The 24,820-nt window shown below is 45.0% G+C and overlaps 1 protein-coding gene across 3 annotated transcripts in view; it reads left to right on the top strand.

Moving 5' to 3' along the window:
* The window catches only part of Bcorl1 (BCL6 corepressor like 1), an 80,670-nt gene that overhangs the window by 47,413 nt on the left and 8,437 nt on the right, over positions 1–24,820 (top strand). For all 3 annotated transcript variants that reach the window (XM_070039741.1, XM_070039742.1, XM_070039743.1), the window contains 4 exons: positions 3,020–3,243; positions 8,588–8,809; positions 11,898–12,064; positions 13,158–13,303. In XM_070039741.1, the coding sequence (XP_069895842.1) occupies positions 3,020–3,243; positions 8,588–8,809; positions 11,898–12,064; positions 13,158–13,303 (759 nt within the window). The remainder of the gene's footprint in view (positions 1–3,019; positions 3,244–8,587; positions 8,810–11,897; positions 12,065–13,157; positions 13,304–24,820) is intronic.

Below are 24,820 nucleotides of genomic sequence, written 5' to 3'. Positions count from 1 at the left end.
TGTCCCTTTTTGCCTTAGTTATTTTTCAAATACAGTCTCTTGCTTTTTGCCCAGGGACCACTCTTGGACCTCAAACTTCTTTGCACCCCTGGCTCCCTGGTAATTGGGATTAGAGGTGTGAGCCACTATGCCTGGCCCTGAAGTGAAGCTTCAAGGTGACACAACGTGGCATCTTATTTGTTGGACCTGAGCTGGGGAAACAGGCAGTCCAAAGAGAAAGCCAGAATTATTTGAGCACATCAAATGTGATCATGGAGGCACAGTCGCATGAAGCTAATCACAGACTGCTTCACTAAGTATGGTTCAGAACCATTTCTTTTAGTGGATTTCGAATTGAGTCAAAAGCACTTCTCTGGATTCTGTCAGAACACTGTCTGTCCATTTCATTCTCTGACCTCTCCCCTTGAAAAGCAACAATTGATTGTTTCCTATAATGTATTCATACTGAGCTGCTTGTAAATATCCAGTCTCTGTATTAGCTAAAATGGACTAACTTCACATTGAATGGGTAGTAGATTCTAGGTTTGCTATAATGCAAAGAAGGTTTATCCTCATTTCCGGCTCTGTTTAAGTGGAGATATCTGTGACACCAATCCCTATGCTCAAGAGAGTAATTGAGCTCATTTTCATCAACTGTGTGAGTGGGGCAATTTTCCCTTTCTTTTACTAGAGCCATAATGGATTGGTCATGAATGAGTTGTCAAACCATTGGCCCAGCCACTTGTGTTAGGATGAAGAGGAGCTTTTGAATCATCTGATTTTTTTTTCTATTGAAGGCCAGTTTCTGAGCTTGGACACTTCTTATGGAGCAATTGGCTCTTGGAACCAGAAGGACCTTTGCAGTTGCTGCATCCTATTTGCCACCCAATGCAGAAGTAGAGAGGGTTCTTCACAGCATTTGTAACAGAGTGCTAGCTAGCTTTTGCTTGAGAACCTCCAGTAACGGGGAGAACACTTGTTATCAGGTACCTGTTTGATCTAGGGACAGCTCCAATTGTTGAAAAGTTATTCTCCCACTGTCGGGTTTTGTATTGAAGTCTCTGGCTTTGCACATGATTTAATCACTTTCCTCCAGATTCGATGATAGCTTCTTTATGTGAGAATAGCTTAATAGCCATATTTCTCCTCAGAAAGCTCCAGTCCTACCTACTTCTACCTGTCTGTCAGGATAATGTCAAAGAAGCAGAAAGTGACCAAAGTGACCTGTCTTTCAGGACAATATCAGAGAAGCAGAAAGTGACTCTTCTCCTGTCTGAGCCTAGTCACTTTTTTTTTCATACTGGGATTGGCTGTCTCCCTTATTTACCTGTGCAGGGGCCCAAAGTAACCACAGCTCACTGAACTAAGCATTATTTGCAGGGGGGTGGGCACCAGTCCTGGGGCTTGAACTCAGGGTCTGGGTTCTTTCACTGAACTATTTTACTCAAGGCTATTTTACTCTACCATTTGAGCCACAGCTTCACTTCTGGGTTTTTGCTAGTGTAGTTAGAGATAAGAGCCTCACAGGGCTGGGAAGGTGGCTTAGTGGTAGAGTGCTTGCCTAGCATTCATGAAACCCTGGGTTTGATTCCTCACTACCACATAAACAGAAAAAGCCAGAAGTGCCACTGTGACTCAAGTGGTAGAGCGCTAGCTTTGAGCACAGAGAGGCTCAGGGACAGAGCCCAGGCCCTGAGTTTAAGCCCCAGGACTGGCAAAAAAAAAAAAAAGAACTTCACAGATTTTCCTGCCCAGGCTGGCTTTGAACCATGATCCTTGAGTCTCAGCTTCCTGAGGAGCTAGGATTACAGGTGTGAGCCACCAATACTGGCTTGGAGCATCCTAATTTTAAAGTAGTCTGCTGCACTCACACATGTGTTACATCTACTCCCTGTTCCATTGTGTGTTACCATAAAGCCCTATTTCTCTGCAACTGAATAAATTCCAGAGCCTGCCCTGCCCTGCCCTGGGTAGATGAAGTAGAGGTTATTTCTTTTCCTGTGCACTTAACACTGCCATATGGCTCCTCATGCTTCCTGAGGTCCTCCTAACAGTTCTGTTCCTTCCTCTTTTGCCTCAGCTCAAACATGTTGTGTCAAAAGCTCTGGATTAGTGTTCCAGACTAGTGGTCTGGAAGTATCATTACAAACCATCTAGCACAGCAATTTTTAGACAGGCTGCAGACCCACTAGTGGACTAGGTCTACTTGGAAGAAAGTAGTTGTAAGACAGCTGGCCTCTGAAGAGCTGTGCATAAGTTACAGCCAATTCTTCATACTGGAATCATGATTCCCACATCTGGATCTGTCCTTGGCAATGGCTCCCATAAAATCCATGTCAATTTTGTCGGTTTTAGAGGAGCTAGCTCTTGGATCTCAATCCTTTCATTTCACAAATGGGAGAAACTGAGGCAACAGACATACCGATCTTTTGCCATGTGTCATGTCTAGTGTTCAGAACTGTGGCTAGAATTAGAGCTGTTGCTGGTATGTTCCATTGCCTATCAGCTAAGTAGGTCCATGGTATCATCTGGTCTTAGGGAGATTCTGTTGCTTTGATCTTTATGTCCTTACACAGTGGCAAACAGGGCAGTCAGGTGGGGCAAGCCTTCTACCATGTTTTTCCTGCTCCAGTGTGCTAGATAATTAACTTTGGCAGAGCCACTAAATTTATTTGCATTTGAGGAAAAAAAGATGAAAGGATTAGAGAAAATGATGAAAAGCAATTCGGATTTTTTTTTTCTGGGTTATAGGAAAATCTTTTATAAATTGCCCTCATTTGGGGAACAGCCAGATGGCCTGCCCCCTGCTGGCAGGGCTGGGAGCTGTCTCCTTGTCCACGTGGGACTTGGATATTGAAGTACAATGTCAACTCAAGAAGCATTTAGTGGATTAATCACCACTGCACTATATACTGATAGCTGATAGTTATACAACTTTGCCCAGTGATTTGAATCCCCAGTGTCATGTGGTTCATCATAGAGGCCGGTACTGCTTTTCAGTGTTCCATTTCTTTGACAGTGATTCTTGTTTCTTGTTTAGATTTAAAGGCTCGTAAGCAGAAGACTTCCTCCCCAAGTTCAGAGCTCTGCCTCAGGAACAGGAACCTTCTGTTGTCCAGCAAAGCCCAGGGGATCTCGGATTCACCAAATGGTTTCCTCCCCAATAACCTAGAGGAGCCAGCCTGCCTTGAAAATTCAGAGAAGCCATCAGGAAAACGAAAGTGCAAGACCAAGCACATGGTAAACGTCTCAGAAGAGATAAAGGTGTGTGGCTAGCAAAGGGGAACTATCCAGGGGAGAGCATGAGCCTGAGAGGGGGCTGATTTTCCACCAAATCCCTCTATCAGGAATCTTCTCAGAGATGAAAGAGGGAGGGATTGGATGAGAGGATCAAATCAACTTTGATTTATTAAAGTATTTTAAACTATTTCTAGAGTTAGTGGGTAGATGGGAAGAAAGGGAACTAAAGTTATATCTTACTATGTAGGGTAGCACATGCTGGCTTTTTCTCTACAATCATTGTCTCCTTTGAGTTAAGGAAGAGTTAAAGTATATGGCAGGATGTTAGTCCGAATAGCTGTCAACATCCCATAAAGCTGAGCAGCAGTGGCTCATGGTTGACCTAGCTACTCACGATGCTGAGATCTGAGAATCACCATGCAAAGCCAGACTGGGCAGGAAAGTCTGTGAGACTCTCATCTCCTGTAAACTACTCAAAAAAGTCAGAAGTGGAGCTGTGGCTCAAGTGATAGAGTACTAGCCTTGAACAAAAGAAGCTCAGGGACAGTGCCTAGGGCCTGAGTTCAAGTCCCAGGACTGGCACCAAAAAAATCAAAACAAACATCTAGTCAAGAAACTTTTGTCTGGGTTTAACTTACATGGAGCTTTCTGAGTCAAACAAGGCAAAAAAAAAAACTTGTAGAAGCCAGGTTTGATGTCCAGACAAAAAGGTTGCTTGAGAGTACAATTGAAGGAATTCTTCTACTCTCCGGCTTGTTGTGTTTGTTAGAGGCCTAGGAGTGATTCAGTGGACACTCATCAGTCAGCCAAGCCAATTCCTATGACCCCTCTTCAAATCACCATCTCATTTGGGTCTGATGTTTCTGGCATTAGTACAAAAAAGACAGAACTCACAATGGGTGAGCTTTACATTTGAAAGAAATAAAAATCCAATGTGTACTCATTTGTCATTGACAAGAAAGAGAGCTAGATAAAGACAGATACAGAGACACTGACAGAGACAGAGACCATATTGAGCTGGTTTGGATGGTTGTGAGTCTTCCTACTCTCCAGCTCCCAACAAGGATTCTTGAACGTTTCTGACAAAGGATAGGTGCTTGTCTCCCTCTCCTTTCCCCTTGCCTCCGCCTGGAGCCTTGTTCAGCTCAGACAAGGTACTCAAGTCTATTTGCTCATCTTTGAAACTGGATTTCATATTCTGTGCCCTTTCAGTCTCAGAAGGGTGCTTGGGTGAACAAAAGAGGAAATGTCTGTGACAGTCTTTCATAACTGTAAAGTGTTCTTCAGGGGTTGGTGTGTATCCTCATGCTTCAGGCCCAGACAGGAACTGGGGTACAGAGACCCAGCATGGTCTAGCATGGCCTGGTATTCATTCCCTCTGACTCACAGGGTGGGAGAAGGACTGGCCTAGCAAAAGAGCTGATAACCCAACTCTGTGCTTAGTGCACAGTTCAAATTGGCAGTCTTCATTCATGCAGTGGGTCTTAGAGGTTGGCATGTATATTGTCCTTATTTTACATTAAGGAAACCGAGGCTCAGAGTGATTAAGGGACTTAAATGAAGTCCCTCAATGGTTCTGATGGTTAGTTAGGACTTCGAGCAAATCTGTTTACCCCCAGAGCTCCAATCAGTCCATGTGCTTTGTAGGCTTTGAATGGGTGGTTTCTGTCTGTATCCAGAAGATATTGGGACAGAAAACATTACAACTCTAAGAAGCTCTGGCAAAAGCTGTGAGTCCTAGGCTCTTGGCCCCTCCTCTTCTTTGGACTCTTAGATGGCCCCATTCCACACAAGGGTAACTAGCTGCCTGACATTCAGCAGTGCACTCTGATGCTTCTGTCTGGCTGTTCTGCCTGGTAGTGTGTCCTCTGAAATGTTCCTCTTGGGGGAGAGTTTTCTCCTTCCCAGAGCCTCCCTTTTCCCCCTGTTTTTCTTTCTCTCCTAGTCACCACCACCTGCTCTGTTTGCTCCATGGCACAGGGCTTCATAGTGAGAAGCAGGTATGGAAATGGGGGAGAGATGGACAATTCTGCAATGCTAAATCAGAACTTTGGTTAAAGTCTTCTGCCCACAGAGGCTCAGAGCCAGGTGAGGGTGTCCCCTACTTGTTCTTGTTTCTCTCTCACTTGAGTCACCTCCCCCCTCCCTGCTCTCTGGTCACTCAAGCCCTCAGAAGAAGAGTCATTCTTTGGTTTCTGGCTTGGCTTATGAAAAGTCTAGGTATTTTACCCAGCATCTTTTAGTCCTTCTATTGTATATTCCATTATCCTGATGATAAAGCAGCATTATAGCTGACTGTCAATGGCTCACACCTGTAATCCTAGCCACTCAAGGGAGAGATCCAGAGTATGGCAGTTTCAAGCCAGGCTGAGCAGAAAGTCTAAGAGCCTCCATCTCCAAAATAACCAGCAAAAATCTGAGCTGGAGACATGGCTCAAGTGGTAGAACTCCAGCTGAGCAAGCAAGTCAAACTATTGCAAGATCCTGAATTCAAACCCTAGTCCCAGCACCTAAAACAGCATTATACTCTCATAGCCAATGCCTTCCTCCTAGGGATAGTATCTCTTTCTTTTTGGAATGGAGACTTATTGTGGTTTCTTATGAATTTGGGATTTACCAGAGGAAGCAAATGCCCTATGACCTTCATCTTTTTTTTTTCTGGTATTGCTCTTTTCTAGGTAACTTTTCTGGCTGTCCAGTGTTCTACACATAGCTGGCTTTAATCAAAGCATTACATATTTGTTGTGGTAATGTGCCGCTCAGCCCAAAGTCCAGTGTTGTAAGAAACAAAAGAGAAGCTGACAGTATGAACTGTGCTTCCAAGGAGTTTAAGAACTAACAGGGGAACTGGGCATGGAGGCTAACGTACCAATTCCTTGAGACCAGGAGTTGGTAGGCCGGCCATGACAACATAGGGCAGACCTATCCTCAAAGAAAACTAAAATCAGCCAAATGTGGTATCTCATGCTTGTTATCCCAGATACTCAGGAAATGGAGAATGGAAGCCAGCTCTGATGAAAACTTAGCAAGACTCTATCTCAACCAAAAATCATAGTATAGCTTTGTGCTCCTGTATCTCAGCTATGCAAGAGGCAGAAGTAGGAGGTCCAAGGTCATCCTGGGCAAAAATTCTAGTCTGTACTTGAAAATAAAGAAAAAAAGGAGGCATGGCTCATGTAGTAGAGTCCCTGCCTAATATGCAGAGTTCAGACCCTAGTATTGATAAAAATAAATAAATGATACAAAAAGTCCAGCAGAGGAGTCAAGAATTAGGTATGTAGTGGTAGAGTGCTTGCCTAGCATGCATGAAGCTCTGGGTTAGATTCCTCAGTACCACATAACCAGAAGAAGCTGGAGGTGGTGCTGTGGCTCAAGTGATACAGGGCTAGCCTTGAAAAAGAAGTGCAGGGACAGTGCCCAGGCCCTGCATGCAAGCCCCAGAACTGGAAAATAAAGAGAATTAGCTATGAAACAATGTAAGGAAATAAAGTGAGGCATCAGATGCCAGGTTATATGATTCAGAGTATCTGTGCTGATTGTGCAGAAAGAGGGTAGAAGACATCAGAATGGTATCGAATTGTTTAGAAGATATGGAGTTTAGGTAAGATCTTCATGCTCTGAGGGATTGGGTTAAAATATGTGTGTATGAGTGTGTGTGTGTGTGTGTGTGTGTGTGTGTGTGTGTGTGTATGCTCTATTGCAGTGTAACAAATCACCAAAGCATAGTGCTTAACATAATAATAAACATATATTGCCCCCACACCTTTTCTGGAGCTCGGGAATTCAAGAGCAATGTATGAGGGGGCCTGGCATGGAGTCTTTGGCAAGTTTACAATCAAGGTGTCATCTAGGGCTACATCTATTTGAAGGTTCAACTGGTACTGGAAGGTCTGCTTCCAGCATAGTTCACTCACATGGCTGGCAAGTCAGGGCTGGTGGATGGCCAGGAAGCCTTCTTCCCTTGCCCTGTGGCTCTCCCCAAATGGCTGCTTTAGTGTCATGCTGTGGGCAGCCAGCTTTCCTCACAATGAGTGATCCAGCAGAGAATAAGGCAGAGGCCAACAGTGTCTTTGAGGACCTTGCCTTGAAAGTCATGTGATGTCTCCTGTTAGATATGCTGTACAGTATAGGACAGGACACACAAAAGCATGGGGAACAGGAGTGAGGATCCTCAGGGCCCTCTTGGAGGGTGACTACCACAATGTGTGCTCTAGCATCCAATGCTAAGCTTAGAATTCAGTCATCCTAACTGCCCAGGTGCAGGGAAGGCACCTGTTTGAGTCCTTGAGTATAGCTCCTCCCACACAGTTCCTTCTTGTTCAGTTACCTGAAGGAAAGAGACAAGTCGCCTGCCCCACAGTTCTAGTATACTACAATAAGACAGCCATCGGAATATTTTAGATAACAGTTGGGGGAAAGCCAGGTGCCAGTGGCTCATACCTGTATTCCTACCTACTCAGAAGCTTGAGATCTGAGGATTGTAGTTCAAATCCAGCCTAGGCAAGAAAATCTGTGAGACACTTATCTTCACTAAGCTACCCCAAAAGCCAGAAGGAAAAGAAGCTCAGGGACAGCATCCAGGCCCTGAGATCAAGCATGAAAAAAGGGAGGGTGGTGCCTAGGAGTCACTCATGAGTATAAAACTTTCCTGCCATGTGGTAGTTCTGCAACTTTAGTAATCATTCAGTATTTCAAAACACTGTGCACAGGAAAAAGTGAGGCCATGCCCCCATGTCTTGCTAGTTAATAGCAGAGGCAAGCTTCACACCCAGCCCTGTCTGCTTTCCAAGCTGATTTGTTCCACTACCCCATGTGGACCTGAGCATGATCTGAAGATGTGGTGTGGTGAAAGGTGGGAAAAACCCTATGAGGTTGGATGAAGGGGGGGGATTGTTTGCAACAAGAGTGAAGGTATTAGGAACTGTGACTCTAGTCAGTTGTCTCTGCTGTTCTTTGTCGATAGTTAAGAGATACCAAGCTTCAAGGAGGCTTATTCAAACCTCAGTGAGTGAGTTTGAGGCACGTAGAAAAGACATGCAGTGTGCCTGGGAGAAGTTTGGATATCTTCTCCACTCCTGTTTTCTAGTCCCTTCATCATTTCATGGTTTATAGGGCTGAGAATCTAATGCTTTTTGTACCTCTCCTCCTTTCCTCCCAACAGGCAGAAAAGTACAGGAAGCAGTGCTGGTCTTGGAAATACCTCTCATAGCTAGTGACTGGCCCAGCCTCTAGTCCCAAAGCTGACAGTGGTCTGGACCATCTGGGGTACTGTTAACCAAGTGAGATGGCCTAGGCAGGCGAGTGACATGGCTATGATGGATGAGACATGCAGCCTAGCCTGACCAAGGATTGCATCTATGCTTTCCAGGGGAAAGGTCGTTGGACCCAGCTGAAAACACGATCTGTCAAATCTCCCACCCCAGCAAAGCCCACAGAACCATGTATACCCTCTAAGTCCCGAAGTGCCGGCCCAGAGGAAGTCTCAGAGTCACCTACAGCTCGACAGATCCCCCCAGAAGCACGGCGGCTCATAGTGAACAAAAATGCTGGTGAGACCCTACTGCAGCGGGCAGCTCGTCTGGGCTATAAGGTAAGTGAGATCCCAGGGTGCTGAGCTACATTGGCTGCCATTGGCCTGAATAGATCTCTGCACTGACCCCTGTGGGGCTTGTGTCAGGCTGGCCTGTCTCCATTGTCCACATCGCCTGGGAGGCTGCCTTGCTCCTTGTCTGATTTCAGTGTGTGGGAATGCAGGCTCATTTGAATGTCAGTTTGAGATGAATGTAATTGAGATGGTAACACAATATCATCGTCTACATTCCTAGACTAGGAAGTGGATTTTGGGATTTTTCATGTTGTCTTAAATTTCCCTGTGTGGTGGCTTTCTGACATGGAAGAGCAAGGGGTGATTATTGCTCCTGCTTCATCTCCTCCAGCTTCCTGGGTTTCAGGTAGAGGGATCAAGAGCACCTTCAAGGGGCAAAGCAGAGCTAACCCCACCTTGAACTGTCTTCCTTACACATGGAAATGAAAGCAAGAAAGGCAGCTGTCAGCTGACACCTCTTTTGCCATGTGAAGAGCTTTGATTTTAGTAAACCTGGAGAGGTAGATATTTATTTCTAATTTACAGATGAGAAAGCTAATGATATAGCCAACTCTATGAATATGTGTCTTCGTGCAAACCAGAGTTTTTTGATTGTCAAGTGCCAGTGAATTTAATCATCTAGCATGATTAGGTTGTATTGGCACACAATTCTGTTCCTCACTTTTTGTTGATATGAACTCCCTTGACCATGTATCTTTGTCCTCCACCTTGATGATTTCCTCCTAGCATGTAGTTGCTGAGTTACAAACTATATTGCCCTTTCAAGACCTTCCATACCTATAAGTGATATGTTTCAAGCCTGCCTGCCACTCCTAGCTAAGGTGGTCAGTACAGGAGAGCTGACAATGTCTCCCCCGTCAAACACTTCATATTCTCTCTCTTTCTCTCTCTCTCTCTCTCTCTCTCTCTCTCTCTCTCTCTCTCTCTCTCTCTCTCTCTCTCGCTCTCACTCTCTCTCTCTCGTTCCCTCCCCTCTCTCCTCTCCCTTCTCTCCTCTCTTCTCTCTCATTCTTTTTCCTTCATTCTTTCTCTATTTCTTTCTCATCTCTTCCCTTCTCTTTTTTTCTCTTCCCTCTTTTCTTCCCTCCCCCTCCTCCCCTCCCTCTAGCGTTACTCCTCCCTCTCTCCTTCCTTCTATACTTCCCTCCAGTCTATCCTTCGCTCCTTTCTCTTTCTTTCTTTCTTTCTTTCTTTCTTTCTTTCTTTCTTTCTTTCTTTCTTTCTTTCTTTCTTTCTTCCTTCCTTCCTTCCTTCCTTCCTTCCTTCCTTCCTTCCTTCCTTCCTTCCTTCCTTTCTTTCTTTCTTTTTTGGGTCCAGTCATGGGGCCTGAACTCTGGGCCTGGGCGCTGTCCCTCAGCTCTTCAGCTCAAGGCTAGCGCTCTACCACTGGAGCCACAGCGCCACTTCCGGCTTTTTCTGCTTATGTGGTGCTGAGTAATCAAACCCAAGGCCTCATGCATGCAAGGCAAACGCTCTACCACTGAGCCACCTTCCCAGCCCCCAGGCCATCTTTCTTGAACACATAGTGTGGTGCCTGCATGATAGCCAAGGGAGACCTGAAGGGAAGGTGATGACTAATTTCTGTCCTCAAGGATACTTTTCTTTCACCAGAGAAAAAAATATGAAATAGGCAGCCATTAGAGGAACAAAGAAGACCTTGCTAGAGGCTGTTGGGTGGGTAGGAGGAATAGTCTGGGGCCTTGGGCAAGAGGTGGACATCTGCATTGGTAAGGATGGAAGCCTTGTGTTTTTCCCAGTGTGTCTCAGGTAAAGGCAGCAGGCCAGTGTCCGTACATTGGTAGCAGTGCCTGCAATAGGCACACAGTGCTCTAGGTCAGCCAAAAGGAAGAGCTGGAGTGCCCCATACCAGAGATGGCTGATTCCAGTGCCTTAGCAAGTAACTTGTTTTCAAACCAGGTCACCCATAAGGCTGCCAGCTCCCCATCACAGCTTATTCACATCCTTATCCCACACTAGCTAGAGTGCTTACATTGCCTAAGTTCTGCCTCTGGTCATACCTGTTCAGCCCAAGGAAGGTTAGCATGAAAGTATGAATGAATGAGAACTGGATTGCACTTGGAACAATCCTGACTTAAGGGAAGGGCTGGAACTGATTTTCTGGCATGAACACTGTTCCTGCTGAGTCCAGCATCTAGGAATGGTACTTAAAACAATTCTTTGCTCTTTGTTCTTGACTTCACATCAGCAGGTGTACTTGCCACCCTGTGTCTCAGTTTCCTACTCTGGGACTGGCTCACAAAGCTCAGAAAGATGAGGTTTGGGTATGTGAGGTTTGGGTGGGCAGGGAAGAGTCTCTGAAGATCTCACCTCAATAACCACCATGTCCATGAGTGTTTTTGGTCATAAGAAATCTCTCTACATTACACGAGCATGGCCCAGAGCTGCGGCCCTAGCAATGGAGGATTAGAAGTAACTTTGCTGACAAAGTTTGTGTGTGTGTGTGTGTGTGTGTGTGTGTGATATTGAAAATTGAACTCCGGCCCACTCACATACTCAGCTCTACCACTTTTAAGCCATGCCCCCATCCAATGTATGTGTCAGCAGCCACCAAAGCTTCAGATCTAAAGACCTTGCTTTATTAGATTTTGTAGGCACACTTGGTAACCCTTTGATGTTTAAAAAGAAAAAAAATTGTAAAGGTTTGGAAATACTGTATAGAAAACATGTGGAAATTCTTTTTTGCAATCCTGGGGCTTGAACTCAGGGCCTGGGCACTGTCCCTGCACTTCTTTTGCTCAAGGCTACCACTCTACCACTTGGCCACTGCCTTATGTGGTGTAAGTGGAGTCACTCTGTCCAGCCCTGCCATTTTTCTGTTTATGAGGTAGTGAGGAATCGAACCCAGGGCTTCATGCATGCTAGACAAGCACTGTACCACTAACCTACATTCCCAGCCCCATGTGAAGATTTTCAAGATGTACCTTCCAATCCTCCATATGAAGGGCAGGCTGTGAGACTCCTCAAGACATTTGGGGAGCTTTGAGTCTTAACTGGAATGATGTCAAGAATTTTCGAGCTCTCTTTGCTCACAGAGGTGTCTGTGTCCCCACAGGATGTGGTTCTCTATTGTCTCCAGAAGGACAGCGAGGATGTGAATCACCGCGATAATGCTGGCTACACGGCCCTGCATGAGGCTTGTTCCCGGGGCTGGACTGACATCTTGAACATCCTGCTGGAGCATGGGGCTAATGTGAACTGCAGCGCACAGGATGGCACAAGGCAAGAAGGGTGCTCCTCCTCAAGACCCTTTCCCCTATCCCCGGTCCAATCCCCAACTTGTTAGATCTTGCCACAACCTAGACCTTGGTAGCACGGCAAGTGGCAAGTTGCTCAGAGCTCTTGCCAGGGAGCCTCTAGAAAGTCTTCTGCGGACTGAAGAACCAACTGGTTTTGAGCAGGAGCCAATGAGTTGCTTGATTAGCCGGTCCATCTTGGCTCTAACAGGAAGCTGAGGTGGTCCACAGCTCATCACATCCCCTCCAGCTATCATAAGAGAATCCACTCGGCCTTCCTTCCAGATTTGAATTTTCTTTTTTGGAAAGTTTTAGCAAGGATTTATTTTAGTAGAACGGGGTTAAAGTCGGGAGAGAAAAAAAGGGAAACATTCCTGTTCTCCATGTAGGAAATGGGAGTTTAAAGACTCAAAATAGCAGCTCTTAGCATAGCGTTTATGCTGTGAGCTAGACAAATAATACATGGTCATGTTATCTAGGCAACTCCCAATCCTTAGACAGTGGTTCTGGGTTAGATTTGATTTTTCTAATTTGAACTCTATGCACTTTAAAAAATATACCTTCTGTGTCTTAGAGATATTGTACATGTTCTCTGTTCTACTTCCTGGGTAAAACAGACATGAATACCAAGTAGAAGGACCCAGACCAAAAGGCTTTGCCTGGCCACTGCCTTTTTGGTGTAAGTGGAGTTATTCTGCTCATCCCTGCCATTTGGAAGTGACCTGGATCTTCTATTTTTCCTCCTTGCATCTGCTTTAACTTTAGCTCTATCATGGAGTGTTGACTACTAGACTCCAGAACCACCAGTGAAACCACACTGTGCAATAGGGATTGTCCCATGATGCAGAAGATGATAAGAGAGAGTAATGGGAAAGAGAACAGGAACTGAGAAAGAAGGTGGTGGGCAGTTAGGATAGGTGGTTGTGGGCCAGAGGTGGCTGTCCTGTCCTGTCTCAGCCCATATTATTCTGAGATTGCCATAGAATCCTTTCATTCTTTTTCCTCAAGTAAAAGTATGTGGCCCAGGTGCCCGGGTTCCACTTGGGTCCTATTATCATCACCCTCTGTAACTTCCACAGACCAGTTCATGATGCTGTGGTCAATGACAACCTGGAAACTATCTGGCTCCTGCTGTCCTACGGGGCTGATCCCACACTGGCTACCTACTCAGGTCAGACAGCCATGAAGCTGGCTAGCAGTGACACCATGAAGCGCTTTCTCAGAGGTAAGCATGGGTTGGACTGGCAGCTGGTGTCCTAGGGACTAGCCTCAGACACTGAATTTGTTTCCTCTGTACTGTTCAACCTATGGGGAGAGCAGAGGGTGATAGGAGATTTTGACTTTTTCTCAATCTGATGAAACTCTGCAGAATAGGCTTCAGGCTAGCAGATAGAAGGGCTGCCTTTCCTATTTTCCTCTCTTCAGTTCTAGGTCCCCAGCTCCCAAAGAAAGTTTGGGATGTTCATTTATTCTGACCCAGGGATGATATTTTCCCCCTTTAGCTGAGCTGTCACCAGGAGTATATCTTTGTGGCTTCTTCCTACATACAGCACACACATACATGTACTGTCAAACTACATACAAACCTTGTCTGTGCTTCACTGGATTCCTAGGAGAATGTGACGCTGTTGTGCATCCCAAGAATTTCAGCATGATAGAGCTCAACATGAAACTCTGTCTGTCTGAACAACTACTCCTGGTTCCTCTCTGCACTAGATACTACCCTCTAGAAGGTCTTGGCAATCCCTGAGTTCAAGAAAAATCTCTGACTGCCTTAGGAAGCAAATAAACCCATTTCTATACCTTCTTTAAAATTCCAAAGGGAATTTGAATGTTGAAATCATTTTTCTAGTAGTTAAAAAATTGGCACTGGGCACTGGTGGCTCATACCTATAATCCTAGCTACTCAGGAGGCTGAGATCTGAAGATAATGGTCTGAAGCCATACTGGGCAGGAAAGTTTTAAGACTTTTCTCCAATTAAGCACCACAAAAAAATATCCAAAAATGGAGCTGTGGCTCATGTGTTAAAGCACTTGCCTTTGGGCAAAAAATATTCAGGGACAGCACCCTGTTCCTGAGTTCAAGCTCCAGGTCTGGCACACACATACAACAAAATGGAAATAAGCATCTTTCTCCCTTCTTTCTCTTAAGGATCTACTTTTCTTTTTTTGGTCGGTCATGGGGCTTGAACTCTGGGCCTAGGCGCTGTCCCTGAGCTCTTCAGCTCAAGGCTACCACTTTGAGCCACAGCACCACTTCCAGTTTTCTGGTGGTTAATTGGAGATGAGTCTCACAGACTTTCCTGCCCAGGCTGGCTTTGAACTGCGATCCTCAGATCTCAGCCTCCTGAATAGGCACAGTGCCCAGCTCTAGGATCTACTTTTTTTAATCCTCAAAAAAAAAAAAAATCTGGTGGTATTAAGGTTTGAACTCTTGGCTTTGCACTCACAGTCAAGCAACTCTACCACTTTGGTCATGTCTCCAGCACTACCCACTTATTTCTGTCAACTTATCCTAAGTCCTAGCCAGCCTTCTAACACCTCCTTAGCTAACTTGCATGCTAGTCCATGTTGCACGATTCTGAGATTTGTGAATGCAACACTCCTAGCCTGTCCAGGCAGAGCACATGCATTCAGGTCTTGTCAGTATTTCTCAATTTATAGGCATGCAGCCAGCTTACTAATGGGAGCCAAAAGCTGATAGAGTGTTATAGACTGGGCCATCTCTTCTCTGTGCAAAGTCAAGAGCTTTATCTGGCTGTTGTGGAAAGCTGTAATAAGCCAAGCTATAACCTTGGCCTGATACCCTAAAGGAGTCAGGCATGTACAGAGGTCAGCAGGCCCCAGGAAGAGAGACTTAGGCCCAAAGATCATGTAGGTAGGGGGGAGGGTGAAAGGATAATACTCAGGGACTTTTTAAAACATCAAAGCAATATTCACCTAACATGATGATTTTAAAGTGAATAATTCAGTAATATTGAGTGCATTCATGATGTTGCTCATCCATCATTGGGGGTCTTTCCAGCCCAGAACTCTCTCTCTCTCTCTCTCTCTCTCTCTCTCTCTCTCTCTCTCTCTCTCTCTCTCTCTCTCTCTCTCTCTCCCTCTCCCTCTCTCTCTCTCTCTCTCTGTCTTTCTCTCTCTATCTCTCTATCTCTGTATCTCTCATACTGTCCTGGGCCTTGAACTTAGAGCCTTGGTGCCTGGGTGCTGTCCCTGAACTTTTTTCCTTAAGGCTAGTACTCTACCACTTGAGCCACAGCTCTACTTCTGGCTTTGTTGGTAATTAACTGGAGATAAGAATCTCACATATTTTCCTGCTCAGGCTACCTTGGAGCATGATCTTCAGATCTCAGCCTCCTGAGTAGTTTAAGAGTATAAGAGTGAGCTACCTGCATCCAATTCTCTCCTCCTTTTCATCCCTGGACTCATTCCCACTCATTCTCCATGAGCTATTAGGTATATGGGGTAGTGGCCACAAAGGAATACATAAAAGATGAGGATAAGGGAAGTACCTGGGTACATTTGCCTGGACTTTGGATTTTTTTATTTTTTTTATTTTTTGTTGGTTGTGGGGCTTGAACTCAGGGCCTGGGCACTGTTCCTGAACTCTTTTATTCAAGATTCTACCACTTTGAGCCACAGCTCCACTTCTGGTTTTTGAGTGGTTAATTGGAGATAAGAGTCTGACAGGGACTTTTCTGCCCATGCTGGCTTCAAAGTATGATCCTCAGATCTCGGACTCCTGAGTAGCTAGGCTTACAAACGTGAGCCACTGGTGCCAAGCTTGAGCTTTGGATTTTTTTTAAGCTTGCCCAATAGGCTGAAGTATTTTAAAAGTGTTTTGCTTTCCATCCCCAAGCATTTGCTTGACCACACTTTCTGTATATTAATTGTCTCCATCTTCCTCTGGTAGAGAGTCCACTGGGCAGAAAATGAAGGTGAATCTCTGTAGGGTATACTCAAAGGGCTCTGTTTTGTGCAGGTGGACAAACTGAGCATGAGGGTTATGCCTCCTGTACAGCTTTCTTCACTTTGCACAAGGCCCCTGTCCTAGAATGTTTGTCTGGGATGAGAATTGTCTTCTAAGTACACAAAGGAGAGGCACAGGTATTGGGAAGTCAGTCCTTTTGTTTGGCAGAAGATGCTGGTGATGGATCAGGGTTGTAAATGTGTTTTCTTTTCTTGTGTGTGGGGGGGGGGGAAGGATGTTACTAGGGCTTGAATCAGGTCCTGGGCTATGTCCCTTAGCTTTGTTTTTTTCTCAAGACTGGCACTGTACTGCTTGAGCCCCAGCTCCACTTCAGCATTTTGGTGGTTGATTAAGATAAAGTCTCATAGACTTTCCTGCCCAGTCTGGCTTCAAATCATGAGCTTTAGATCTCAGCTTCCTTGAGTAGCTAGGATTACAGGCTTGAGCCACCAGCACCTGGCAATATACATTTTCTTAGGCTGAGTTAACTTCAAGTGAGGCCCATTTCTGAGATCATGAAAGTTGAAGTGGTACTACCTCATTTGTTTGTCTGCTCATCCATTTATTGAGCATCTGTTAGATTTTTGGTGCTGTGCTGGGCACTGGAGGCCAGTCAGTAAATCTTCTCTATATCATTCTTAGATTTGGAGCACCAAACTGTCTGAACCCCCAGGAAGCCTTTGAAAGGCTTCTCCATTGGGCCAAATTGTAGAATGACTGTGACTGATTTACCGTTAACCCTTTGAAGAAAAGACTAACAGAGGAAAACAGGCTCATTTTGCCTATTAGTGGAAGAAATGAGTGGGGATTGGAGGAATTGTCACAGTTTGGACTGGGGCATCCGAGGAAGTCCAGGGATTGCTTTTCTTTTCACTGATGAAAGGGTTATTAGCAAGTTACTGAATCACAGGTTTTTGTTTTTTCTGCCAGAGACCTCTGCTATATGGCTCTATATTGAAGACTGCTCCTTTTTGTTGTTGTTTTTCACTCCTTTCATGACCCTCAGCTAGTGACTTAGCTGAAGGAAGTGGGAAAGGATGTGATGGGACCCAAGGAACTAGAGAAAGTCTGACGATGTCCACTCATGCAGAGCTGAAAGGCTCTGTTCTTACAAATGGAATGCCAAAAGTGCTTTAAAAAAGTGTTGAAAATTCATGAAATATAAAATTAATCAGATAAAAATGAACAGTTAGGAAGTGATGCTGTGGCTAAAAGTGGTAGAGATCTAGCTTTGAGCAAAATAGTTCAGGAACAGCTTTCAGGCCCTGAGTTCAAGCTTCACGAATGACATTCCGCCCCCCGCCACCAAAAAAAAAAGCCAACAGTTTAGGGTAAGGGAGAGATAGGTGAGAATGTTGAAAGAGATGTCATTGATCAAAATACATTGTATTCATAAACTTCTTTGTTAAATGGCATCCTCCTTTGTACAACTACTTCAAGATAATAAAAATAAATAAATTTTTAGAAAAGTGCACAGTTGAAGCCAAGCACTGTGGCTCATGTCTATGATCCTAGCTACTTAGGAGGCTGAGATCTGAGGGCTGCAATTTGAAGACAGCCCAGACAGGAAAGTCTGTGGCACTCTTATTTCCAATTAACTACCAGAAAAAAAAAGCAGAACTAGAGGCATGCTTCAAGTGTTATAGCATAACTATAAAAGTAAATGCCAAGCTGGTGATAGTGGCTCACACCTGTAATTCTAGCTACTCACGAGGCTGAGATCTGATGATCAAAGCCAGCCCAGGCAGGAAAGCTTGTAAGACTCTTATCTCCAGTCAAATCACCAAAAAAGCCAAAAGTTTAGCTGTGGCTCAAGTGGTAGAGCCTTAAGCAAAAGGAGCTTAGGGACAGCACACAGGCCCAGAGTTCAAGCCTCAAGACTGGCAAGAAAAAGAAAGAAAGGCCAAGGAAGTGTTCCAGGCCCATGAGTTAAAGCCCCAGTATGAGGACAAAAAAAAAATGGTTACAGCTGGGTGCTGGTAACTCATGCCTGTAATCCTGGCTGAAATATCATGAGGCTGAGATCTGAGGATCCTGGTTCAAAGCCAGCCAGGGCAGGAAAGTCCATGAGACTTTTTTTTTCTTTTTTGCCAGTTATGGTGCCTAAACTCTGGGCCTGGACACTGTCCCTCAGCTGTTCAGCTGAAGGCAAGCGCTCTACCACTAGAGCCACAGCACCACTTCCAGCTTTTTCTGCTTATGTGGTGCTGAGGAATCGAACCCAGGGCCTCATGCATGCAAGGCAAGCACTCTACCACTGAGCCACCTTCCCAGCCCCCATGAGACTCTTATCTCCAATTAAGTACCAGAAAACCAGAAGTGGCGCTGCAACTCAAGTGGTAGAGTGCTCATCTGGAGCTGAAGAGCGCAGGGACAGTGCCCAGGCCCAGAATTTAAGCCCCACGACCAAAAAAAAAAAAAAAAGTTTACAAAGTGAACAGTTTAGTTGTTCAGTAACAGTAGCTCACACCTGTAATTCTAGCTAACTTGGGAGGTACAGATCAGGAGAATTACAGTATGACACTAGCCCAGGCATGAACTGGAGACCTATCTCAATAGCTGGATAGTGTGACATGAGTCTGTCATTCCCGCTATGTGGGGAGAGTAAATAGGCAGATTGTGGTCTAGGCAGGACTGAGCTTATATGCAAGGCACTATATTAAAAAATGCAACATGAGCTGGGCACCAGTGGCTTATGCCTGTAATTCTAGCTACTCAGGAGGCTGAGATCTGAGGATCCTGATTCAAAGCCAGTCCAGGCAGGAAAGTCCATGAAACTCTTACCTCCAATCATAAAACTGGAAGTGGTAGAGTGCTTGCCTTGAGCTAAAGAGTTCAGGGACAGCGCCCAGGCCCGAGTGCAAGCCCCATGAAAAAAAAAGCAACAGGGACTGTGGCTTGCAAGGTAGAGAGCTTAATAAGTATGAGACCCTGAGTCCAACTTCCAGTACTATCTGCATAAAGTGAATCATTTTAGTGACAGTGCATTCAGTAAATTGGAACCATCATCTCTATACGCATCTCTATCTAGCTCCAAAATATTTTCATCACCCCTACATGAGATCCTATACTCATTATGCAGTTGCTCCCCTGTCTCCTTTCATTCCTACTCCTGACAGCCACTAATTTGCATTCTAGCTCTCTGGAGACACCTATTCTAAACAGTTCATATAAACAGAATCCTACAACCCAGGGCCTTTGTGTCTGACTTCTGATGTAGAGTGTACTGATTTCAAGGCCCATTCATGTATGAGTATGTGTCTGTACTCATTCCCTTTTATGACTGAATAGTATTCCATTGTAAAACCCCACTTGTTTATCTGTTTATCCATTGCTCGACATTGGACTGTGTCCATCTTCTGGCTATTGTCAGTAATGCAGCTAGAAGAACGTGTACAAGTATTTGGTTGTCTATTGTCATGCCTCTTTTTTTTTTTTTGCCAGTCCTAGGGCTAGAACTCAGGCCTGGGCACTGTCCCTAAGCTTCTTTTGCTCAAGGCTGGCACTCTACCACTTGAGCCACAGCACCTCTTCTGGCTTTTTCTGTTTATGTGGTACTGAGAAATGGAACCCAGGGCTTCATCCATGTTAGGCAAGCACTTTACCACTAAGCCATATTCCCAGCCCCGTGTCATACCTCTTAAGTGTATACCTACAAGTGGAATGGATGAGCCCAGGGTACTTTTTCACAGAAATGGTAATAGTAAAGACTGGCCAGGCACTGTGGACTCACAACTTTAATCCTAGCTAGTCAGGAGTCTGAGATCTTGAGGATTGAAGTTCAAAGCCAGCCCAAACAATAAAGTCCATGAGACTCTTATCTCCAGTTAACCACCAAAAAAGCCAGAAATAGATCTGTACCTCAAGTGGTAGAGTGCTAACCTTGAACACAAAAGCTCAGGGACAGCATCCAAGCTCTGAGTTCAAGCCCCATGAGTGGCATAGACGCACATATACAAAATAGTAAAAGATTGAATGTTGTGTTGGATGGAGGTAGGAAGAATCAAGAAAAAGGTAGCTCACAGTTCATCTTGATTGTATGTAAATAAATGATGTGTATGTATTGAAGCTGCAGGAGTACCAGAACAGGTAACTCCCATGTGCCACTTAAGAGCCTGATCCCACTTTAGCTTCTTTGCTCATTCCAGTTCACATGGGGTTGTCTCAGACAGGCAGGTTCACCTGCCCATGACAATGATTTGCAGGCAATGGAGAGAATTAGAGGAATGTGCCAGAGGCTCTGAAGGTAGTTCCTAGAGAAGAGCCCAGGAATGCAGTGAGCTGGGACTGCTGTGCTGGAATCCTTGTGTGACCTCTTGTGGGAGAAAGGGGACAGCCAGCATTTGAGTGCATGTGTTTTGGCATGCTGCTTGAGCAAGCACTTTATAATCTCACCTGCTTGTGATTCTGTCCTCCCCATCGTCTTTACTTTTTTCCTCTTTCCTTCCCCATATATTACTTAAGATCTTGTTATGTGCCAGACACTGGGTTTAGGTACAATAGCAAACAAAGACCCTGTCTTTAAAAATGTTTTATTTGCTATTATAAAGGCGATATACAGAGGGGTTACAGTTACATAAGTCAGGTAATGAGTACTTTTCTTTTTGGACAATGTCAGCCCTTCCCTTGCTCTCTACCAGTTTTTCCCTCCCACCCCTGCCCAAAGTTGTATAGTTCATTTTCAGTATAGTGTTTAGCCTGTACCATTGCTGTTCCCTGCCTCTTGAGAACTTCCCATCTCAAACCTTTATCCCCCATAACACCAAACTCAAGGCTAGGTTCAGAGCACACACAACTAACAAGCAGCTGTTTCTGAAAGAAACTGCTTCCAACTCTCAAGTGACACAGAAGCCTACAGGTTTTACATGGAACACACAAAAGCTCTAATATCCATGACTTAAAGGTTTCATATTCTGGTTGTTCAGCCATTGCTTTGAAAACTCCTTGCTGTCTGCCTTTTCCTACTAGGGGGGACCCTTTTGTTGCCTAGAAGTTGACTGAAAGGAGTAGGTTTGGTAGCTTGCAACAGCTGGCAGTTCTTGCTGCTAGGACACCCCACAGGGAGGGTACTTTGGGTGGTGATGGTAGTGGTGATACTTTCCATCTAAAGAAATGAGCTCCACTTCTTTCAGAATGGCTGCCAACTTCCTCCTGGGATTTCATTTGCAGGTGGCTCCCTTATCTCACCTGTGCCCTTTGGACTTTCTCCTGTCTTGTTACCCAGGTGTCACTTGAGGGTTGGTGGCAACCACATGGTTCAGCTTGCCAGTTGTCCTTAATGACTTATTGGCGATGGCTGGGCCATGTGTGCCCCCAGATGGCACTGTTGAATTGTGGAAGCTGGTAGGACTGCTTGTTGTCCAGGTGTGACTAAGGTAATGACGTGCTGCCTAGTGAACAAACCAGAAGGTTAAGGGATCTGGGTGCCAGCAGCTCATGCCTGGAATCCTAGCTACTCAGCAGGCTGAGATCTGAGGATCACAGTTCAAATCCAGCCTAGATAGGAAAGTCTGTGAGATTTATCTCCACTTAACTACCAAAAAATATGTCAGAAGTGACGCTGTAGCTCAAGAAAAAAGAAGCCCAGGGACAGTGCCCAGAGCCTGAATTCAAACCCCAGGACTGACACACACAAAAAAAGGTTAAGGGTGTCCTATAGTCTTTGTTTAGATCTAAACACCAAAGGTAACTTTTTAAAATTTGTTTCAGCCAGGCACTTGTGGTTCACGCCTCTTATCCTAGCTACTCAGGATGTTGAGATCTGACAACCGAGGTTCAAAGCCAGCCAGGGCAGGAAAGTCTCTGAGCCTCTTATCTCCAATAAACTACTCAGAAAAAGCCAAAGTGGATCTGTGGCTCAAGTAATATAGTGTTAGCCTTGAGCATAAAAGCTCAAGGGAAGCCGGGCGCTGGTGGCTCACGCCTGTAATCCTAGCTACTCAGGAGGCTGAGATCTGAGGATCACGGTTCAAAGCCAGCCCGGGCAGGAGAGACCGTGAGACTCCTATCTCCAATAAACCACCAGAAAACCGGAAGTGGCGCTGTAGCTCAAGTGGTAGAGCGCTCGCCATGAGCTGAAGAGCAGAGGGACAGCGCCCAAGCCCAGAGTTCAAGCCCCACGACCGACAAAAAAAAAAAAAAAAGCTCAAGGGAAATGCCCAGGCCCTGAGTTCAAGCCCCAGATCAAGCACAGAAAAAGTTGTTTCCTTGTGGTAAAATACATGGAAGACAAAATGTGTTATTTTAGCCACTTTATACACTTAGATAAACTTCATAATGTTAAGTTGTTACCCGCATCTGGCTTCAGTTTTCTATCGTTCTACTCATTCTATCACTCCATCCTTTTTAGCAGTCAGTGCTCTTTACTCTTTCCCCCTGCCCCTCAAAGCTATCTATCTGCTTTCCATCTCTATGAATTTGCCTATTCTGGACATTTTATATAAATAGAATCATAATGTGGTCTCTGTGACTGGCTTCCTTTAATTGGCATCGTGTTTTCAAGGTTCATCCATGTCACGGCATTTTAGCATTCTGTTTTTTGTTTTTGTTTTTTTTTGTGTGTGATTTCTTTCATCTAAGCATCGAGGTCCTAGCATGTACCAATATGTCATCTCTTTTCATGGCTGTATAATATTCGATTGCATTGTTGTTTTTTATTTGTTCATCATTTGATGGAGGACTGTTTTTAGTTTTTGACCATCATGAGTTGGAGCTACTATGAACTTTTGTGTCTAAGTCTTTTACTTGAATGCTTGTCTTCATTTCTTTTGGGTATAAACTTTCAAGTAGAGCAACCTATCCTCAAATTTATTATCTTCCTTCCTCAGCCTCACTAGTGCTGGGATTACAGTCATATGCTACCACTCTTAGGTTGCTTTGGGTGTGTGTGTGTGTGTGTGTGTGAGAGAGAGAGAGAGAGAGAGAGAGAGAGAGAGAGAGAGAGAGAGAGAGAGAGAGAGAGAGAGAGATTTACTAACCTCAAACTCACAATCCTTCTACCTCAGCCTTTTGAGTGCTGGAATTCCAGATACATGCTACCATGCCCAGCTTCACTTTTTATTTTTCTACTTCATTTTTCTTTACTTTTTTGAGATAACATCTGTTTGTACTACATCAGAATTTCACTGTGATATTTCCACATATGCACACAGTGTGCTTAGAACAAATTTCTGCCCTCTATCATACAATCTTTGCTCCCTTTCCTCCTCTACCCACAGCTTTATTTTTTTATTTTTATCTTTTTGAAACTGGGAATTAAACGCAGGACCGTGCATGTGCTAAGCATGTACATTGAGCTCCATCTTCAGCTTCTTAGCTAACTTTAATGTGGAAAGGTCAATGACTGGATATATTAAGTTTGGGACTTGCAGGAACTCAAATCCTGGGATGGGGCCAGGATTCTATTTGTAGAGGAATTCCCTGGGCCATTTGAGAAAGGGGGTCCCAAAACTACATGCCTTGGAACTGATGTGTAAAAGAGAAAAGAGGCTGGGTGAGATGTGGAGCCCACACATGTCCAGGCTCCCTCCAGCCAACTGTTGACATGCAGGAATGCAGAGCTCTATCGGAAGATCTTCTGAATTTTTTCTTCATGAAAAGTTTGGACATTCTGATTTTAAGTGAATCCACCAGTTTTAAAATGATGGGGTACTGGGTGCTGGTGGCTCACACCTGTAATTCTAGCTACTCCTAGGAGGCTGAGATCTGAGGATCATGGTTCAAAGCCAGACTAGGCATTGAGACTCTTCTAATTAACCACTAGAAAACTAGAAGTGGCGCTGTGGCTCAAAGTGGTAAAGTGCTAGCCTTGAGCAAAAGAGCTCGGGGACAGCACCTGGCCTGGAATTCAAGCTCCATGACTAAAATTAATTGTGTGTGGAGTGTGTGTGTGTGTGTGTGTGTGTGTGTGTGTGTGTGTGTGTGTGTGTGTGTGTGTGTGAGTGTGAGTGTGTGTGTGTATGAGAGAGAGAGAGAGAGAGAGAGAGAGTGTCCTGGGGCTTGAACTCAGGTCCTGGGTGCTGTTCCTGAACTTCGGTGCTCGACTAGAATTCTACCACTTGAGCCACAGCTCTCCTTCCAGCATTTTGATAATTAATTGGAGGTAAAAGAGTCTCACAGACTTTCCTGCCCATACTGGCTTTGAACCATGACCCTCAGATCTCAACCTCCTGAGTAGCTAGGGTTATAGAGAAGAGCCACCAGCTCCTGTCAAGAATCTTTTCCTTTGTTTTTTTTCTGCCCTGTCCATCATGAGGCTTGAACTCAGGGCCTAGATGCTGTCTCTGAGCTTTTTCCACTCAAGGCTAGCGCTCTTCTACTTTGAGCCAAAATGGTTTTCTGGTGGTTAATTGGCGATAAGAGTCTCACAGACTTTCCTCGACAGGCTGGCTTCAAACCACAATCCTCAGATCTCAGCTTCCTGAGTAGTTAGGATTATAGGCATGATCACCGTTGCCCAGCTAAGAATCTTTCTTTCTTTTTTTTTTTTGGGGGGGGGGGTCCGGTCGTGGGGCCTGAACTCTGGGTCTGGGCACTGTCCCTCAGCTCTTCAGCTCAAGGCTAGCGCTCTACCACTTGAACCACAGCGCCACTTCCGGTTTTTTTCTTTTTTGCTTATGTGGTGCTGAGGAATCGAAGCCAGGACCTCAGGCATGCAAGGCAAGCGCTCTACCACTGAGCCACCTTCCCAGCCCTAAGAATCTTTTTCTTTTATTGGGCTGGATTCCAGGTAGTCAGTTGGCTTAGATTAGGCTCCTGGCTGGTGGTTTG

The sequence above is a fragment of the Dipodomys merriami genome, unplaced genomic scaffold (assembly GCF_024711535.1).
Source record: "Dipodomys merriami isolate MVZ:Mamm:240054 unplaced genomic scaffold, mDipMer1.0.p SCAF_3, whole genome shotgun sequence".
Classification (NCBI taxonomy): domain Eukaryota; kingdom Metazoa; phylum Chordata; class Mammalia; order Rodentia; family Heteromyidae; genus Dipodomys; species Dipodomys merriami.
This window is presented reverse-complemented; position numbering and strand designations above follow the sequence as displayed.